This window comes from Protobothrops mucrosquamatus, unplaced genomic scaffold, assembly GCF_001527695.2.
Source record: "Protobothrops mucrosquamatus isolate PMUCROS unplaced genomic scaffold, P.Mucros_1.0 scaffold1308, whole genome shotgun sequence".
Taxonomy (NCBI): Eukaryota; Metazoa; Chordata; class Lepidosauria; order Squamata; family Viperidae; genus Protobothrops; species Protobothrops mucrosquamatus.
In genome coordinates this window covers 52,046-72,618 of record NW_015387509.1, presented here as the reverse complement: position 1 = coordinate 72,618, position 20,573 = coordinate 52,046, and the positions used below count along the sequence as shown (strand labels likewise).

Genomic DNA, 20,573 nt, shown 5'->3' with positions numbered 1-20,573 from the left:
AATTCAGAAAGGAAACAATATAAGCAAAATTATATATTATTTCACAACATGGTTTATATTTTTTCAGTTTGAACATCCTTATTTTTTAAATCAAGCATTGAGTACAACACAAAAATATTAAGCAAAATATATAGCAATTGTATACCCTGCTCAAAGAGAAAATTCTTGAACAGCTGCAACATAAAACATAGAGAAATTCCCCATAAGGCACTATAAAGAATAGATTGCTGTTCTCTGATCAATTGATTATGTATTATCAAGCTGTTTTCAACTCCCAGCAACCATGTAGGCTGTTCTCTAGAAACAATCCAAAGGGATTTAATATACAAATACATTTCTGGATACAAAGTCCCACCAGCATCAAAAAAAACCCAATGCAAATCCACACCATGACATGATTATTACAGCCATTCCCAGCTAATTATTTTTCCAGACTCATTTTCAGCCAGCTGAAGTTTCTAGAGCATTTTCAAAATGCAACTTGTCTCACCCATCCCAAAGGGCTCTGTTCTATCTTAACAGAGCTTTTAAAAAAATCAACTGTGATTTAAATTTTAGTGCTAAATCTTTCAATAGGTTGATTATTGCTTGTAAGGGCTGATCTAGTCTATTACCAATTTCAAATTACTGACGCATATATCCACTGCCATAGCTAGGTTTAATGAGAAAAAGAAGTATAGCTGGGTATCATCCATGAATCCTACAGCCTGCATTTCACATGTGGTATTCTTATCTATAAACCTGGTTTATACAATTATTATAGTAACTTCTATCAGTTATTCTCAGATGTAATGAAATCACATGAATAATTTGATTCTTTCCATCTCGTTCATCCACTACATACTAGACTAAACTGAAATGAGGCTGTGTAGTTTGCAGTGCAGCATGGTGTGATTGCATGGTATGAACCTGGCCATCATATCATGGCTATTAATTGTAGTAACATGGTTTTGTTTGGGCACAGCCATTACATGAATGTAGCCATTGTATTTTGTTAACCTGGTTTAACAAGCTGCATCAACTTAGCCACCTACTAACTCTCTGAACATATTTTTCCAGGTCTTTCATCTCTCTCTCACCATACCCAGGAATATTACCTTGACTTTAAGGGCTAGATCAAACAATGTCAGAAGCAACTAGCATGAGACCAAACTCTTCTGATACAAAGTGTTACCTAGCCTGATAATGAAATACCTGTAGGAAAACAACCAAGCCCAGAAAACACCATGAACCCACTAGTTCAGACATGTCAAACTCACGACGTCAAGTGACGCCGCGTGACATATCGGAGCTTTTTCCCCATCACCAGCAATGGGATGGACGCGGTTTCATCGTGACGCATCCGGCCCGTGAGTCAGCAGTTTGACACCCCTGCACTAGTTCAACCCTGAGCAACCTTTAATATATATATTATATATGGGCAAAAAAGGTTTCAGAAGACATGCAAATAGGAGAAATGGACAGGCAAACCCTTATAATAATGATCAAGAGAATCCCTGCATACAAGACTGACAGTGACAACCATTCAACTCTCTCTTATATCTTTTCTCCCTTTTTCCAAATACCATTTGGATCTTAAAACAAGAAGCTCCTGAGCCTTTAACATGAAATCCCAGAAGGATCATAAACTCACAAGAACTCTTGGGAAATCTCAAAGTCTGGCCCACTTGTAAACCTGCCAGGAATCAGATATTTTTTTGAATTATATATCTAGTATATGGAATTTGACAACCAGACAATGTAAACTGATTCGCTGTACCCTTACTATGGATAAAAATCTGACATTGTAGCATTGGAAAGATAAATGTATGGCTCCATTTATTCAATGGATTGAAGACCCGATTGTAGTCACTCACAAGCAGATTGCCTTTAGACACAGACTTTGTATAGATAAGTATAATGAAATATGAGTCTCACTTATACAGAATACAATAGATTAAACAAAAAAAATTACCTTATCAAATAATTATGGTTACTGTATACTTTACTTTTTACAATAATTAGCCAACCAAACAAGAAAACAGTTTTAAAAAAGGACTTATATTTACTGCACAAATTTTGCAAGTTTCTTAGCCCTGTGGGGACATATATAAAGAATTTATGAGCACTTCTGGTTTTATATCCCACCAGCAGATACTTTAGAAAAGTAATTATTATATACTGCCATCTAGTTTTACAGTCTTGTTATGGCTTGCTTACAAGGTGTTCTTTTGGAACAGTATAATCAGTTCCAAAATATTGGAACATAAAATCTGTCCAGTTCAATCTGCACTCAGTTGGTGGGGTCCCTATTAGTCAACTCATCACTTACAACTTATTTTGGACCTTAGGGAGGTGCCAACAGAATCCAAGGTGTACATTGTTACAATAAATCCACTTTTCCCAAAGTTTCATTGTATTGTTTCCCTGGTTTGTGTTCATTTTGATCTTTGGATTTTTAGAGGAGGTACATATATTTAAACTGCATTAAAGGGAGGCATGTTGGCTAAAAGTGCAGGAAGCCCAGCTTAAATAAATCACATTACAGAACTTTAACCTTTCTCAGATAATGGCACATCTGGGAAGCTGAAAACATTTTATAACAAGTCTCCCAAACAGATGCTATTGGAGAAGTTTGCCCTTTCACAAAATGATTCTAATGGACAGCAGATCCAATGGAAAAACACCCATTAATCACTAGGTCAACTAAAGTGCCTGTCCCTTTTTGTCTTTTTTTTTCCCAAGCCCTTTGGCCGCTTCAGTTTATGCTTAGCTTCTCTTTTGTGGGAAGAAAGGCGCAATCTCAAGTAAAGGAGTGAACTGCCACCAGTTGATATTTTTGTTTTCTAAGAATAACTATTAACTCACAGGCATTTTTGGAGAGAAAAATACTGGAGATGACACTTTGCTCTGGAGAGTGGTAGCTTCATTTTAAGAAAAAATTACAAAAAACTTTTAAAATGAGAGTGGGCAGCCATACTGTTGGCTATTGAGATATCTCAGAGCCCATGGGCGCTACGCTGAGAATCTCTCAGTCTTTCATGGTAGACAAGATGCTGCATAGACCTAAAATTATTCTTATTAGAGTGGCTATAGTAATGGAACCTTGCAAGTCTGAATAACCTTTTCTTCCTGTTTTATCTTTTTGTGACTTAGAAGATGCCAGTCTTAGTTGTTTCATAAGTCTCTATCTTTGTATGGGATTAACCCAAATGTATCTGTTTGTTGCCTCGCTCCATCAATGTCTTCCTTAAAATTTTAGAATTGAAGGCACAGTTGCTCTTATGGATAAGGAAACAGAACTTCAGAGACGTGTCATTTATAAAATAAGCACTATTTATGTAAAGCATTTGTATATCATTTCTCATTTTATATATTCCAATGTGTTTATTCGGATTGCTTAAACTCACCATTTTAAAGAAATTGTTTTTGGTTCTTTTTCTTTGACTGTTCTATTTAACTTAAGATTACAGACTAGTTGCACTTTGTTCCTTCTAGTTAGTAGTTAATTGGAATCTTGATTTTAGTTAGCAAATTCCTAAATATAATATAGGGGGGAAATCAATATAAAAAAACGAATTTTATAATAATGCAGTAGCTTATTACTAGAACTTACATTTATTCATTTTTAAATGATCAGCAAGTTCATAGTTTGTCATAGTTTAAGATCAATTATTCCTAAATCTTAAAATATGTCAGTTCAAAAATACATTAGTATTAAGTTATCTCATTAAAAACTAATTAGCAATTTAATTATGTTATAAAATTTGCCAAATCATATTCAAACTAGTTCATCAGAGAAAAACACCTATAAGGAATAAAAAGGATTCCTAAGAGATATTAAGTCCTAACAATCAGTAATTATTCTATAGTCAATGCAAGCATCATAATAAATTTCAAAGATTGACAGAATCCAGAAGTCTTTGGTCCTCCAGAGTTTTTATATTTAGAACACAGCAAATTACTCAAGAGTCTTGACTGAATTAACAGTCTTTACATGGTGTATCTTTACATGGTGCCAAAGTGGAACAAACTGTAGACATTTTGAGCATTCACAAAAAATGTGATGACATCTAATCCAAACATCAATATATACACATTTAAAATGAATGTTTAAACATAAAACACATCTAAAAATATCATATTAAAATTAATCATATTAAAATTAAAATGTGGAAATTAGTCTTTTCTGATCAAGGTAGCTCCCAAATATCATAACCAAATACATATAACTGTACATATCTCATAAAAATAGATGTTCATTAATTAAGGCCTTAATGACAAAAATATCATTTGCCAACAGAGAATATTTTCAAACCTTAAAGCGTGATATAGATGCCAATTAACATACAAGATAGTTTAGTACTATTATTTTTCCCGTTAGCACATTAGCACTGCAGTCAGTATGAAAGGCTTTATTTTCTATGGATACTTTATAAAATCTTAGTCATTCATCTGCTCATCATAAGCCAGTGAGTAAAAGCTGACACAAAGGGTTTGTTTAAATTTAGTTGAATAAAAAGTTTATATTAAAAAACCCTTCTTCCTTAATATCATGAAGCATAAAGAAACTGCAATTTGATCTTCTTCCATTATCTTTCCAGATCCAAAACAAGCATTATGCTATAAGATTTGAACAGCAAGATATCACTGAACAAGTTCTAGTCAGTAAAACTACTGCCTTTATTTATTTCTCATATTTTTGATGAATAGCATACACTTTTTTATTAAATTATGAATTGTCAAAACAAAGAAAGATTTTTACAAAGCTTGCTAAAAGACATCCTATTGGGCTTTCCCAAGTCAAGAATTCAACTGCACAAAATTAAAATAAGGCAAAGTTTAAATTCACTTGGTAATATACACATATCACATTCCCATGCCACTGACTGCCATGTAAAAAAAAAAGGGAAGGGAAGAGAGCAAGTTTTATATAGTTCCACAGGATGCAATATCATGAAAGTATTTTTGGGAGGGGGAAAAAACCCTCCCTATTAACTTAATACATGAATGCTGATTCACTGTGTGCAGATTGCAGACTCAGAATGTCCAAGCATTCCCTAGAACCTATGTTGTTTTTTTCTCCCACAATGTTCCAATTTGGGTTTTGGGGGGGAAGGTTCCTTATTTCCCAAAACATAAATCTTCCAGAACAAAAAGTGGTTTATGGTATTGTAATTGTTGTCTGGGGCCATGGTGGCTCAGCAGTTAAAGCTAATAGGCTGGGTTCTAGACCTGAGTGCTGCATGACAGCTCCCACCAACCTAGCAATTTGAAAGCATGCAAAATGCAAGTAGATAAATAGGTACCACTTTGGTGGGAAGGTAACAGCCATTCCATGCATTTGTGCGTATAGTCATCCTGGCCACATGACCACAGAAAAGTCTTTGGACAATGCTAGCTCACTCCAGCTAAGAAACAGAGATGAGCACACACATACCCCAGAGATGGACATGACTGGTCAAGGTAAACCTTTACCTTTACCTTAGATGTTGTCTAAACCTGAAACTCATTCTAATTCTTTTCTAATAAGACTGACTTCAGAAATGTCAAATGCCTATTTATTTGGGGGAATATGATCATTTATTAAAGTTATATATCATCCATCACACTATAAAGCAATTCTTAACATCCTAGCATTCATTAGAATATCAAGGTGGTTTTATGAAACTGGGTGGGGCTAAATATTTCTGACCAATTCTTTCATTTATCTTTATGTCCAGTCTTTCTCTACTCTCCTGACAATCTCTCACAGGAACCATCTTTGAAGAGCTATAGGGTGGCCTTTATGAACTCAGCGTTATCTATTGATTAATGCACCGCTTTCCTTCTCCAGAATCAGTTTTGTCAATACGTGAATAGTTTTAAAAATAAGTAATGCATGTTGATGTATATATTAAGTCTGCACAGATATTATTTCTAATCTATGTAGGAAATTTAAAAGGAATGAAGGACAGAGAACCAATACCAAAATGCATCACTTAAACCCTTTTAAAATTCCTGCTAAAAAACAATTAAAAAGCACGCTCATAAGAATATCAGGGTGGGGGAAATCAATGAACACCATGCCAACACAGAGCTATCCTCAGACCTTAAAAGAATAAAGCCTGGTGTAACATCATCACCTTTGGAGAATTTTGTTAAAAGATTTTTATGACTTAGAGCACATTATACTAATTAAGGCAGAAAAACAAGATGAAAGGAAATAAAACATGAGCTAAAAACCAAAGAATGACATCTGGGTACTTTGTGAGCTTATCATAATGAACCACTGGCAATGCATCTTTAAAAAGGCATCTGACTGCAACCAGACTTTAGATTAACTAGATATTTAAGCAATTCATTGTTAAACAGAAAAAAAGAGTAGATCACAGTACCAATAACATTGAGAGTTGTTTTCCAGCAATTTTTCCACCATGTGTTCCACACGAACAAACCAGCTTGGAACTGCTTTGTATATCAGAGGTGTATCTGACCTGAAAGAAATTGAATAGACAGAACAAGGTGTTTTTTTTTAATTATCCTGCAGTCTGAATGACCATATTTGGTTTCCATCTAAAAGTTAATGGATAGAGACTCCAAGTGATTTTGAATGGAATGTTATTGAATCTGTTGCACCCAAATCTAACTAAATTGCTGATATAAAAATGTTTTAGTACATCATCAGATACTCTTTTAGTGAAATCTATCAAAGGGCTTTATACTAACCTTAGAAATATTATTCGTGTATTTTTATACCTTGCAGACAAATATATTTAGCTACAGCTGTCTTAATTTTATTGCAACGCATAAACAAACAGACCTCAGTTCCCCAGTTTTCTATGTCTTGCCCATGATTACCTTCAGTTCCATTCGCATTACATGTTATTACTAGATGGGCATGAATGACAAAAAGCTCTCAAGTTGCCTCTTGTCTCATGAATAATTCTGAACCTTTTTTTAAATGAGTAATGAAACTTGTATACTGGAAGCAGAAGCAGTAAATATTGCAGGCAAAAGAATGAACCTTGCAGAGAAAAAAATATGAGTAAACTAACTTGGGGGTGAGTTAGAAAAACCCACAGTCTTTCCTGTCCTTCTTTTCACTTCCTCATCATTGGAATGTTTAATTTTGCATTCTATCCCACCAACAAGATTGTTCAAACCTCCCCACTAACAGAACTGGCTCTGCAGTCATTCTGATAATCATTTTGTGTCTGCCTAAGGATAAGAGCAAGGGACAGTGATGGGGAGAGGAGACGGTAAGCAAGCAAGAAATGGTCATGTTGACACTTCAGCAGTCAGACTCTTTCCTTCTGTTAGCAGTCCAAAAATTGAGGGCAAGAAATCCATGGCATACAGTGACAATGGTGACCCTGGTACACCAATAGTGCACACACCTCCAAAGCAAATATTTATTCTTTTAGCATATTTATAAGGACACGCATTCTCAAAAGAACTCTGGGCAGCAAGCAGATGATAGAACAAAATAATTATCTAAATAATTACCCTAACCCCTTTGGAAGCCAGTGTAGCTCATAGGTGCCCTATGCAGCACATTTCACTGCATACTAGGCCAGCTGAGGCTTCCAAATGCTCTTTAAAGCCAGGCCTATGTAGAATATGTGACAATAGCCCAAATGAGAGGGGACTAAGGCATGCCTGACCATGAGCTGTACCTTCTGATCTAGGCAAAACTGGTACACAAGCTGTATTACAAATGTTTTCCTAGCCACGGCTTTTGTGAACAGAAACCACATGTCCAGGACAACACCCAAATTGCACTCCAACTCTCCCTGCAGAAGTGGTACCCCATTCAAATCCATTAGATTTTTTGGGGAAGGGGGGGTGGAAACCTCACATTAAAACTCACAGCAAATCCTATTCTTCCATATCCAGACCCACATAATCTCTACACAACGGATAAAAATGCCTCAAAGGCATCACTTGAGAGTCAGAGCTGGGATATATGCTGATCATACTTGACCCCATGCTGACAAGATGCTCTCGCCCAGCGATTTCGTGATGATGTTAAATAGAAAACCCAAGGAGAGCAACATTACATTAAAAGTTTCTGTGTGTGCAACGCAAGTGATGTGATTGCAAAAATACCAGCATCTGTTAATTTGGTCAGTCTGTTGGTTTACAGTATTTGTGCCATGCACATGCATGGTCTTGTTTCCTTTTGATGCCGAGATTCAGGATATTGATGAAGTGAAAAGGTAACCTTCAGAGGCACAGAATGCCCATGCGCATCTACATTGACCGAGCCATCATTAACACAGTAAGTATGTTTGACTTTAATGTCTCTATTCATCTGTTTTCATTATGTACGTTGTGCTCTTTTGTTTGTGGAGGAATCAGAATAAATTTAAAAATGTGAAAATCTACACCAGTTGTCCTGTTGAGCTCGGTGGGCTCACTGTGGCTTTCTATGGTACATTGTGCTACAAAGACTACAAAGAACCTGGTTTTTTTTTCCCCTGATTCTGTTTTCGGCAGTTTTCTTTAGCAATGCAAATAGAAAAAGAAGAGTTGTTTTGATCAGCAAGAGTGTGTGCATGACTCATCACTGTTCTTTTCCTCAGTATGCCACTGAGTATTGAGGATGTACATGCAATTTACATTTAGAACATCAGTGCTGGAAGCTGTGAAGGGAGGGAGTAATAATTTTTTTATTTTATTTTTGCAGGACCTCTTCTCTCTTAGGCATCAGCAGCTTTTTTTTTTTCCTATTGTACCAGGAGGAAGAAATTGCACGGGTTTTTTTGTTTTGTTTTGTTTTGTCAATCAACCAAGATAAAATGAAAAGTCCTTAAATACCATGATGGAGGGAGATAGCATATCTATAAGGCTAAGTTTAAGCATACAGAACATAGTTTTAGAAGAGGAAGTTTGTTTTATTTTTACCATTTATTAAAATTATCCTTTAATAACTGGAATTAATGTAATGTTTTCTACCAGGAAGCCCTCATGCCTTGGAGAAGGTAACTGACTGAAAGGGTTAGCTCTTGTGTTAGAAATCAAAAACACAGAGCCAGCTTATCTATCCTCCCCTCACACTCCTTTCAGTTAGTACAGGGGTCCCCAACCTTGGGTACTTTAAGACTTGTGGACTTCAACTCCCAGAATTCCTCAGCCATTCTGGGAATTGAAGTCCACAACTCGTAAAGTGGCCAAGGTTGGGGACCTCTTGAGTTAGTATATCTGTATTTCCCTGGTTGGTCTACTACAAAAGGCAACAGCAAACACTATCCGATTTGGGCTATAAAAAATTAGATTCCATGTGTCTAGTTGCAGGTGGGGATGGTGTCTCTGCTCTATTCATCAGGATCTCATTTCAATATTTTTATGCCATTAAATTCAGAAAGTTTAGTATTTTCAAAGTATTTTGAAACCTGAAGCAATATGAGAACCCAAAAATAATCATAATGTTTAGACCGAGGCCAGCTTTATTTTTAAAAAAATAATTTTAATTTTATTTTTTTTAAAAAAAAAATCTAACTTTAAATGTATAGAAAGATTTTACACAATTGTATGTTTGGATGATATTCTTTGAATTCAAGAATTTACACGATCTCTGATTTATTTATCTCCAGCTGTTAAAATCAACAGGCTGTAAAATTCCAGATGACCATTTAATGGCTGGAAAGTATTGATTTTTTTTTTTTGTATCTCTGCTGCTGTCGTGTGATCATCCAGATTTTTGCAGTCAAGATTCTGTTTCATATAGGAAATGGGAATTTCAAAACTGATTGTTTTGTTTCAGCTGAAGCAAGAATAAACACATTTGTCTGAAATGCTATAGGGTTTCCAGCCTGAGCAGGGGGTTGGACTAGATGACCTCCAAGGTCCCAACTTTATTATTATTATTATTATTAAATCATTCTAGGATTTCCTCTGCCTATAGCTGGCCCAAAACATGTTGGCATCTCTGAAATGCAATATTTTGTAGCCAATTTAAGATAAAACTGTAAGAGAGCCAGTTGGATATAGGGGTTAAGGCAGGCATGTCAAACTGCTGGCCTGCGGGCCGGATGCATCACGCCGAAACCGCGCCCACCCCATTGCCGGCAATGGGGAAAAAGTCACGATACGTCATGCGACATCATGTGACGTTGCGAGTTTGACATGTCTGGGTTAAGGCATCAGGCTAGTTGGATAACATTAGCCTCACTTTCAGCTCTAAGAAGCAAGCAATGGCAAATGACTTCTGAAAAACCTTGTCAAGAAAACTGGAGGGATCCGTCCAGGCATGCACCAGGAGTCAATACTGACTCAACCCACAAGCTTGGAGAACAGACCTTCACCTTCATCCTACACCTGAGCTTATATTCACCACTATTGCAAATTGACTCAAAGGTATTTCCCTCATCCGAAGTTGAGATAAAGCACACTTTCCATTTCATGCACACCTATACTAGTATTCTACTTGCAAATGGGTACATGTATTTGAAAACAATTTTTAATTTTTGAATAAGAATAAAGTAGTATGATTTTTTTTCCAAAAAAATATGTGATTAGGCAGGATGCTAGTGTTGCATTAAAATTTCTTACCTCCAGCAGAAAGGATAGCTGTGCTTAAAAGTGCTGATATGAACCAATCTTCCGTGTTCCTTTAGAGCTTTGATTATATTTTTATCAGCATCCTAACAAAACAAGTTGTTAAGTTTAACATCAAGCCAAGGTATCTCACAGAAAAAAAGTAATTTGTAAATTGGTAGCTATTTCCACTGTAATACGCAGTATTCCACTGTGATATACAGTATTTCTGAGACTTACTGAAAGATAGTACTATGTTGAGAATATCAAATTCTGAAAAACCAACACTTTAAAGCTGATTCAAGTTCTTGAAGGCAGGTAAACTGAACTATATCTCACCCAACTATTTCCTCAAAAAATGTGTTTGGGCTCATACATGCTACATAATGGTTTAAAATCAATGACATCACTGTGAATGAATTTAAACATCCCACTAGGCCAAAAAGAAACATTATGTGCAAGTTTTGTAAATGTAAAGGATCATTTATGAAGCTATTGTTGCATAGCAGATAGATCTGGTAGTTTGTCTCAAGAGCAAGAGACTCCAAGACCTGGTCATTTAGACTGGAACTAGGATATGAAACCTAAATATGAAAACACAGAAGATTATAGATGAATTTTTCAAGCAAAATTCCTAACTTATTCAGGATCACTAACCTTGACGTACTGTCCAGAAAAGTCTGTCACTTCTGCTGTGAAACATCCTGAAGCATCAACAGGACAAACAGGCACTGAATCCTTCTGAATAATATTAAAATCCATGCAGACCCGGTAATCATCCTATAAGATTAATGGAATACAAAATAACTGAGATTTTTGGTTTTGGCTTTTGAGATAAGACTTTTATAGTTAAGAATGCTAACTAAATTCTCCAATACTCTCATAGGTAATATTTTCTTTACAATGTGAAATTATTTTCTGGAACCAAAATGTTTTTTTATAAAAGTGTTGTTCTATATATTTAATATTTAATATTTAATTATACCAAGAACTGATTCCACATGCACATTTATCACTTTTCAGGTGCAGTATCAAATGGTGACTTGGATGTGTCAGTAACTTATCACAAGTTGTTTTTTTTAATGAAGCCACAACTGTTTACACTGAAACATTTTATGTTTTGCTTGGTTTTAGCTTACTATGTAAAAACATAGTTATTCAAAAAATGCACTAAACAATCCTGAGATTTTCATTATGTCCTATATTCTGGAATGGGTTAATAATAACAAAACTGACCTGGGTTCCCAGCACTATTTAAAAAGCAGAATCAAGAGCTCAGTGATAAAACTAGATAAACTAATTTAAGATAGCTTTCTATGTATCAAGAGAATAAAAAACATCCCTTCTAAATATCCCATGCATTTTCCCCTTCTTGACATGCATATGTAAGGCATACAGGGTACAGCATCTGACCATTATATTTGAAAATATACAGATCAACAGTCACATTCTATATTATTCTATGCAAATGCCCTCTGCCAAAAATCCACCCCTGACCTATGTACCAGGTAATACAAAATTGATTAACTGAGTGACTGATTAAATGTCTCTCAAGCAGCTGTTGATTCCTAGCAACGACATAAGATTTTCTGATGATCTGGTCCTTCAGATATTACAATTATGCCCCAATTACCACTGCAACTGAATCTATCCACCATGCTGTTAGTTGTCCTCGTCTCTTTCTGTCCCCGCTTCCAGCATTACATCTACTCTATTCTTTTACACATCCCATTGCTACTTGGTTCCTTGTAATCAACAAGGAGTATAGATCCCAAATCACTCATAATGAAAGTCCCAACCACAAGCATTCTTAAAAGAGGCTGAGTCTCAATGACATATAAGCATATATTTATCTAAGATAAATATGGATACTTTTTGTACAGTATCAGTACAAGATAGAAAAGAGTTGTACAGAACATGTTAGAAATTAATAGTTCAAAAAGAAATTCTGAATCTCAATAAGGAAGTACCAGAAGGAGAGCTACAATAAAGTCATCAGCAATTCTAAACTTACAGCACCAAAGTAAGGAGCTTGATGTACAACTCCTGTACCTTCTTCTTCCTTCACATAGTTGTCAGTCACCACAGAAAAAGCACCATTTTCTCTGCACTGGAAGAAAAATTCAGGAGTTTTCAAAATGTAGAAAATAACAATATGGAAAAGATGTGAAAACATTACAGAATGTCAAGATCCTGATTTCTCCATCTCTCTCTTCCTTGCTGCAAATGTAATTCTAGCTTTTTTTTTAAAATATGGATTCTTCTAGATATTTAGCTATGTCATTAGAAATAGCAAATGATTAACCATTAAAGTACTTTACCTTTATAAAATAATTGAAAAGAGGCTTGTATTTCTTCCCTTTTAGTGTAACACCAGGAAACCTGAAATACAGTATGTCAAATTAGTTGTCGTTTACAACTTTTAAGTCTTTCCATTATTTATAAATGCTTTTCTGCAAAAAGAGAACACCAAAACCATCGAACAGTAAGAATTATAATAAAATAGACATTTATATATCCACATATACATACACACACACACATATATATCTTGATACATTTAAATTCAATAATATTAATGTCTAATCACTGAAGTAACAACACATGGAATAATCATTAGCTCATACAATTCCAGAAAGGTTTCTGAAAGCTCATTGAAAAATTAAACTATACAGTTTCTTAATAAAACAGATACATGCTTTAAAGTAAAATAACTGCTCTTTAGCTCAGATTTAAATATTTGTGAAATCCAAACAATGAAATATGAGAACTAACATGGCAGATAGAGGAAACTCAGTGCTCTGTTTGATGCAGATTTCTTTTTATTCTTTTTTCCTTTTTTTTAAATTCAAATTCAAATTCAAATTTATTTGATTTATATACCGCCCTTCTCCCTTGCGGGACTCAGGGCGGTGAACAGGCACATTAATAAAACAGCAATACCATAATATTTAAAAATATTCAAAACTAATTAAATTATTTGTCCTGTCCTAAAATTAGACTACATCCCAATTTTGTCTTGTAAATACCAGAGAAAAATAATTGGGAAGGAAAAACCAAATAGTGCTACTATTATTTTTACAAGCAGGGGGCGCTTCACTTTGCTTTAATAGATAGTACCTAAGACTCCTTCATTAGGGTTAGGGTTAAAAGAAACATTGCCCCAAAGAGAACAAGATAAATCCACAAGAGAATTATTGAAGATAGAATCAAAATTGTAGATCCCTTCAACTCTATTCAGCAGCATCTAATGGGCAAGGGGGGGAGAAATGGTTCAGAATGACAGAGATTAATCACAAGCTGAAATCTGATCCATCTGTAAGAGCAAGTATCAGGATTTGATGAAAGCAACAAGCTTAAATTGCTGGTGCAGACACTACAGTTCCTATTTCGTTTCCAAAAGAAATTTCAACACTTTAACATGATTGATAGCAGATACATGAAGTGAAGTCTGCAATTTGCTACAGATAAAATTTCCAAGTTAATGCAAACCTCAATTCTGAATATCAAACTCTTTGAAAGAATACAGAACATACATGTACTTTCATTACAGAGCAGGTAAAACATTACTTTTTGCTTCTCTTGTCTTTTTCATAGCAATTATTTATATAAATTGCACGATTTAAAAAGCATATAATAATCTATTGACTTGCCTGTCAAGTACTTCATATTCACTTTCAGATTTATAGACAGATGCCAATCTAGCTTCCATCAATATGAATTTTTTCCCAGTATTTTGGTCTGGAAAAAAATGTTAAGATTCAGTTTCCGCACTGTAACAGAAATAGCAATATAAATTTGCAATGTTAATGTTAATAATGGAATACTTATTAAAACCCAGACTGGCAACAAAAAAAATGGAAGTGTAAATACTGACATCAGGATTGTATTTGTATTTAAGCTTAAGCCAAGAATTTATCTTTATTCTATTTCAGGTATGACCAAAAACTTTTAAGTTTATCATGCTTGTTCAGACAATCCCTAGTTTGTTTTTCCTTTATGTTTAGCTACCCTTGTCTTCACCTCTATGACCTGAGAAGTTGACTGGGAAGACTAAAGCAGAAATAATCCAAGATATTTCTATATGTCATGGTTAAAATGAGTAATACCTTCAAACCATGTTTTCAAATTCGAATTTGTTGCTAAAAAGTAGCCCATCTTTGATACACAGTTGACTAAATACAATCAATGCAGCCAGTTTTGGAAAAAGAAACACTACTGTGATATAGTTTGATATTAAAAGCTGTGATTGGTGTATTAGCTATTCCTTAATCAAAAACCACTATTTAGGGCAGATATACAAACCAGCCATTGATAAGTTTGAAAAATATTGCTTTAAAAATATTATAAGTATATTAACACTTCTAAGGAGTACTTATGTAGGATGTGCCTGAAATACGATGAAGAATTAGCAGTTGAGAAGGCCAGACTATTGGTGGGATTCAAGCAACAAAGAAAAGTAGGACAAGAGAATTTCAGATGTAAACTCAAGAAAGCCAAGATAACAGCTGATCTGAGAACTGAATAATTTTTAATTATTCCCTATGATTGTTTTACTGTATTCTTAGTTTCCTTTGAAGCAAGCTCAATTCATGCAGTAATTGGCAAGAGGACACAAGTGATTTGCTATGTTTCCTCTGAAATATTTTTAGAAATCCAATTCTGGCCCTCTGGTGGTCACCCATCCAAGTATTAACCAGACTCAACTCTGCATAGTTTTCAAGATCAACCAAGGCTAATTAGGTGTTTCCACCTGTAGAAATTGGTGGTATTTCCTCCAAGTATAAAAGAACAGGGGAGTGGCCTTAAGCTTGGCCAAAGCTTAAAAGTGAAGTGCTTTAAATTTCTATAATACAAGCATTGCTCTTCAAATACGAACACTTTTTCTCATTTTTGCAATTTGAAACTGTCCTCATCACTTGTATGTCTAGATTCCTCAATTATATGCATTCTAAAACTGATTATGGGAGACTTATTCTATTCTGCTTATTCTTGAGCCATAATTTCCAAGTACTTGAAATTATCCCTAAAAATGAATTACAGGATTCAGCAAAGGAAAATGTTGAGTATCAGCTGTTCACTGTTTTGTTCAATGCATTTAGTGGACAAAAAAACAACCGTATTTGAAAAGAAGTCAGAGTTGTTTGCTCCCTTTGTGTCATCACAATGCCATCTGAATCATCACGAACAGGTCAATCAGAACATGTTGAAGGAAACCACTTTATATAACTATTACTAATTTTCTACTTTTCTTAAGGTTTATTATGATTATCAGCTAGAAGTTCCTCAGAGAAAGGGTGTTAAATGAAGAATGCAGAACAAATATATAAAGTCAATCAGCCTTGAAGTTAGCTACTTATTTATGTGCCTATAAACAGCCTTTCCTCCCGTCAAACAGTAACTATCCTTTGTGGAGTACAGCCATCCATGAAAGAAAGGACGAAAAACATTTTAAAATCAATGGATTTAAATAGCAATACTGACTTTATTAGAAATATTCCAGGGCTGTTCTGATCATTCCAGGTGTTCCAAACTCAAAACAATTATATTTTAAGTTTGAAACACCTATCTCAAATTAGAAACAGGGCCATTTCTAGTTTAGAACATTTCCAGAATAGTCAGCATAGCATCTGAATGCTGGTAAGGTTGGAACAGTCCATTTCAAACTTGAAACAACTATATTGTGGGTTTTAAGTGTAAGATATTTCAAAATTCCACATTCCACCGGATTGTTAAGCTACTGCCCTTAATACAGTATCTAGAACAGTGGTTCTCAACCTTTTTAATGCCGCGACCCCAACCGGTCGTAAGTCAAGGACTAAACTGGTCGTAAGTCGAGGACTAAACCGGTCGTAAGTCGAGGACTACCCAACCGGTTGTAAGTCGAGGACTTTCCCTGCCCGGGAGCGCCGCGCATGCACGGTTCCGCCCCCTGCGCCGGCCGAGGCGTAGCTGGCAAGCGGCAGAGACGGAGCAGGCCGACCACCAGCTGGCCCAGCTCAAGGGAGGTAAGGCACCCGCCGGAAAAGGGGGAAAAAATGGCGGACAGCCTTGCTTGGCGACCCCCGTGAAATGGTCGATCGACCCCAAATGGGGTCCCGACCCACAGGTTGAGAACCACTGATCTAGAATCTTATACTCTCTTACTTGATGATCAACATCCATTGAACTAAGTAGGATATTTTTTCAAGTAAAGATATCATTTACATATACTAGAAGAAACCAATAATTATATGCCATCTCATGTTTTACACTTGCCTTTCACTTTCACATACTGCAAATCTGGATTAACACACAGGGCTAAGTTGCTAGGCAGAGTCCATGGAGTTGTTGTCCAAGCAACAAGAGAGATACTTTCATCATCTTCCAATGGAAAGGTGACAATAACCGAGGGATCTTGAACATCCTTCAATATAAAAATTTGGAAAAGGTGAAGCCAAACAGAAAAAAAAAGTTTTTTGCACTTCAGAAAATAACAAAGAAAAAGGTATTGTTACAATCAATAATATTTGCATTGTTCATGACTATTCACGAATCACATCAAAGGCACACAAAATTTTAAAAAGTGCATTCAATTGATGGCTCTGTAGTAAAATAAAAACCTTCTATGTTAATTGTCTAAATATTGACAGAATTTTCAAACTGGAAGCAAAAATAATAATTTAAGTTACAGGCATAAAAGTTTGCATTGATTTAACTCTGATCTACAACATAAATCCAAGAAATCTTAATGCGTAGTTTCAAAATCAGTGACTATTCCTATGTATCTAAAATAGATTTTTGCAAGCAATTTTTGTGTTTAATCCTGAATCAAAAACTGATCCATTATTATTCAAATAATTGTGTAAACACTTCCTACTATTTCAGAGTCCCTAGCAATTAGAATTGGGGTTTGGAAAACATTTTCTGAATTCCTAAAATGTCAAGAAAAGCATATAACCCAAAACCCCACCTCAAAATGAATGTAGATGTCATATACCGAGATCTAATAAAACCCCAAACTCTTGCTTTGAAGGTCTACTACTATTTTATCTAATACATTTCTTTCACGCATTTCTTTTTATTTTTAAATTACCAACTTGAGCTGCAAATCCACCAGTTTTTTTTAATCCCATAAATCCTATAACAGATCAACAAAAGAATTAAGAAATACTCCTTTCCTATTTCTTGCCATGAGATTAGCTAGAATAGCATGTCTTCTAGCAATTTGCAATCTTATGTGGTAGGGGTTTCTTATATATTTTTGTTATTAGTTGTATACTGTATATGTTAGTTGTTTTCTGAGGTTTTCGCGGGTGTTTGTATGTAGGTCTTTAGTTATTTAGTTATATACTGTATATGTTAGTTGTTTATATATTTGTATTTCATTCCTTTCTTATAATCTGATTCAAGTGTTTCAAAGTAGATATACTGTAAGTAAGTGAATAAGTTCATTACAAAAGCAACAGTGTTCTCCTTTTGCAAACTGCATGTGTTTTCTGTTCTTGATCTAATGCAACACTGAGAAATTGAGAGTACGTTTCTTCTAATCACAATAATTAAAAATTCTTCAAATTAAAATCTCTGTACCAATGCCAACAAGTAAAACTGGCAGAGAAAAAACATTTGGCCAAAATCCAAATTTGTCCAGCATCTCTATCATTTATATCAGATCTTAATGTGGGCCAAAATATAAGCACTGGAGCTCTACAAAGGCAAAAATGTTTCATTGCATGCAAAATGCAAAACTCTCACTTGTCTGCAACTCCTTTAAAACAGCTGTGACTTTTCTCAGCCTTGCAAGCTGCAGTTAACATGCCGGCTGCTCAGATCACCTCAAACTGTGAGATGGGCAGCAAATACATTTAATAATAATTTTTTTAAAAATATCTAAGGTAAATGCATTTGGTTGCAACAAGCCATGGATTCTTTAAAACATTTACCAAACAAGGGATAAGCATCATATTCGCACATGACATTAAGGGAAGGGCAAGCAAGTTACATCATGGCTTCAACTTCTGCACATGCAATGGTTTCTGAAAAGTAGGCTCTTCAGCAGCTGTTGCTGAAATTTCTTCTTCTACACTTTAAAAAAATGAAGAAGTCCTTTTCTCCTTTGAATTTTGTCATCTTGCTGATTCTTCTTGATTCTGGCTATACATCATATTTTATTTTTTTAATCTCACCTTGATTTTTATAACTAACTCAAGGCAGTGAATATACATAATACTTCTCCTTCCTCCTATTTTCCCCACAATAACCCTGTGAGGTGAGTTGGGATGAGAGAGAGTGGCTAGCCCCAAAGTCACTCAGCCGGCTTTTATGCCTATGCAGAACCAGAACTCACATCTCCTGGTTTCTAGACTGGTACCTTAATCATTATACCAAACTAACTCTTTGTATGTTAACTTTGAGAAATTTTATTTGAAACTGAAGCTACTCATGGCAGAGTTGAGGATTTCCTTAAGAGGTTTCTGTGAGCTCAAAGCAAAATCAACAACCATTTTTCTGATTGTTATATGTTTTCCAATTGCATGCGCTTCTCAGCAATGCTGTATGCTGCCAGCTACTTTGATTGATTTAAGAAAAAAACCAAGTATTGTTGGGCATTTATTGGGCATACTGCACAATAAATGCCACTTTTGTAGCGTATCTCTGAGCTACAGTATTCTTCTCTTCGCATGTCTCCTTCCAAAATAAGCCAGTTTTCAAGAACACAGAGTGTGTCAAAATAAGACAATGGTCATTTGTGCACATTGTATTCAAACAAAAGCCGCTTTGAGGGGGAAAAAAAACGAGAAGGCATTGAATAACTCATTTTGGGAAGGTCAAAGACATCACAGGCTTGTTGAATAACTCCTTTTGCAATTTCATGGAAGAAAACCCCGGCAGCAATCAGGTGAGCCCTTTCTTCCCTTTTTCTTTTCTTTCCCTCCAGGACTTGCTGAGTTAGCTGGTCTCTGCCTGTTCTCCACTTATTACAAGCCTTCCAGATCTGGAGGCGGGTATGTCAGAAGGAGATGTTGTGTATCTCATGTGTTGAGAGGGAAGAGGAAGAGTCAACTTTTGCCAGCAAAAGTTGCAGGTGAGACCTGAACATATCAAAAGATTCCCAGTATACATTCAGCTTGCTAAGGGATGAGACCAGAACAAGCAGCACAGGCACATAAAGAAATAAGAGCTGGGACAGAAGTACAGATAACCCCCAAATGAGCAGACAAGGAGAGCCTGGCACCCAAGCCAACTTCTACAGAAGTACCAAAAGCCAGCCAAGAGTTTCTATACCCAATTTTCCCCTCTCTTAGCCAGAAATTGAGAAATGCCAACATCCCAATAATCGTTCAGGATGGAGGCAACCAACACCTAGCCAAAAAAGCCTAGAGAATGCGGGCTGGCAGCAAAATTGGAGCAATTGTAACTTAGGCAGAGGAGAAAAGGACTTTAGTTTCTCTGCTCTTTGCATCAAGAAAAGCTGTGAGCTGTGAGTGATAGAAAAAGTGAGATAGAAAAGGCAAATAGAAGTTTATATAAGTTATACATAAAAGTTATACATACATAGTAAAAAAAAATCATAGAATAAGATATTCCCAACCACTGGGTTGGGAGATTTTGTGAGCCTGTTTGGATTGCTGTTTAAATAGTCTCTAAAGTGATATATTTTTTCTTTTTTAATCACTCATACAAACATGTTATGGGGGTTGCTATTTGTAGCTTTTAATAGTATATGCCACTTTGAATAAATGGTAAGTAAGCAGCTGTATACATTGAATATTCTATAAAATTAAAATTATTTAGAAATGTATAGAAGCATAAATCTATAGAAAATCCACAGAGCAAGATGTTTAGAGATAAACAGAGATAAAGTTTAGAAAATACAATAGATAGATATCTTCAATTTTTTAAATTAAATCTTTCCCAGAAAAAAAGGAAAGTCAAAACCTTTTGCTTCTCGGTTATGGTCTCTACCATTTACCCAAAGGAACCTTTCACGGTTTTATAAGAAGGATATTTTTAAGCAAATAAAAAAAATTCCTCCTAAAATTAATTGAAAAAAATATGTTTAAGATATTCAGTTCAAGCACTTGAGGCATATA

General features: G+C 35.3%; 1 protein-coding gene across 1 annotated transcript in view; it reads right to left on the bottom strand.

Moving 5' to 3' along the window:
- The window catches only part of IARS (isoleucyl-tRNA synthetase), an 85,326-nt gene that overhangs the window by 54,609 nt on the left and 10,144 nt on the right, over positions 1-20,573 (bottom strand). The window contains exons 7-13 of the mRNA XM_015821335.1: positions 16,759-16,906; positions 14,154-14,241; positions 12,822-12,882; positions 12,515-12,610; positions 11,158-11,280; positions 10,516-10,607; positions 6,357-6,455 (exon numbers count right to left, since the gene is read on the bottom strand). Coding sequence (XP_015676821.1) covers positions 6,357-6,455; positions 10,516-10,607; positions 11,158-11,280; positions 12,515-12,610; positions 12,822-12,882; positions 14,154-14,241; positions 16,759-16,906 — 707 coding nt within the window. The remainder of the gene's footprint in view (positions 1-6,356; positions 6,456-10,515; positions 10,608-11,157; positions 11,281-12,514; positions 12,611-12,821; positions 12,883-14,153; positions 14,242-16,758; positions 16,907-20,573) is intronic.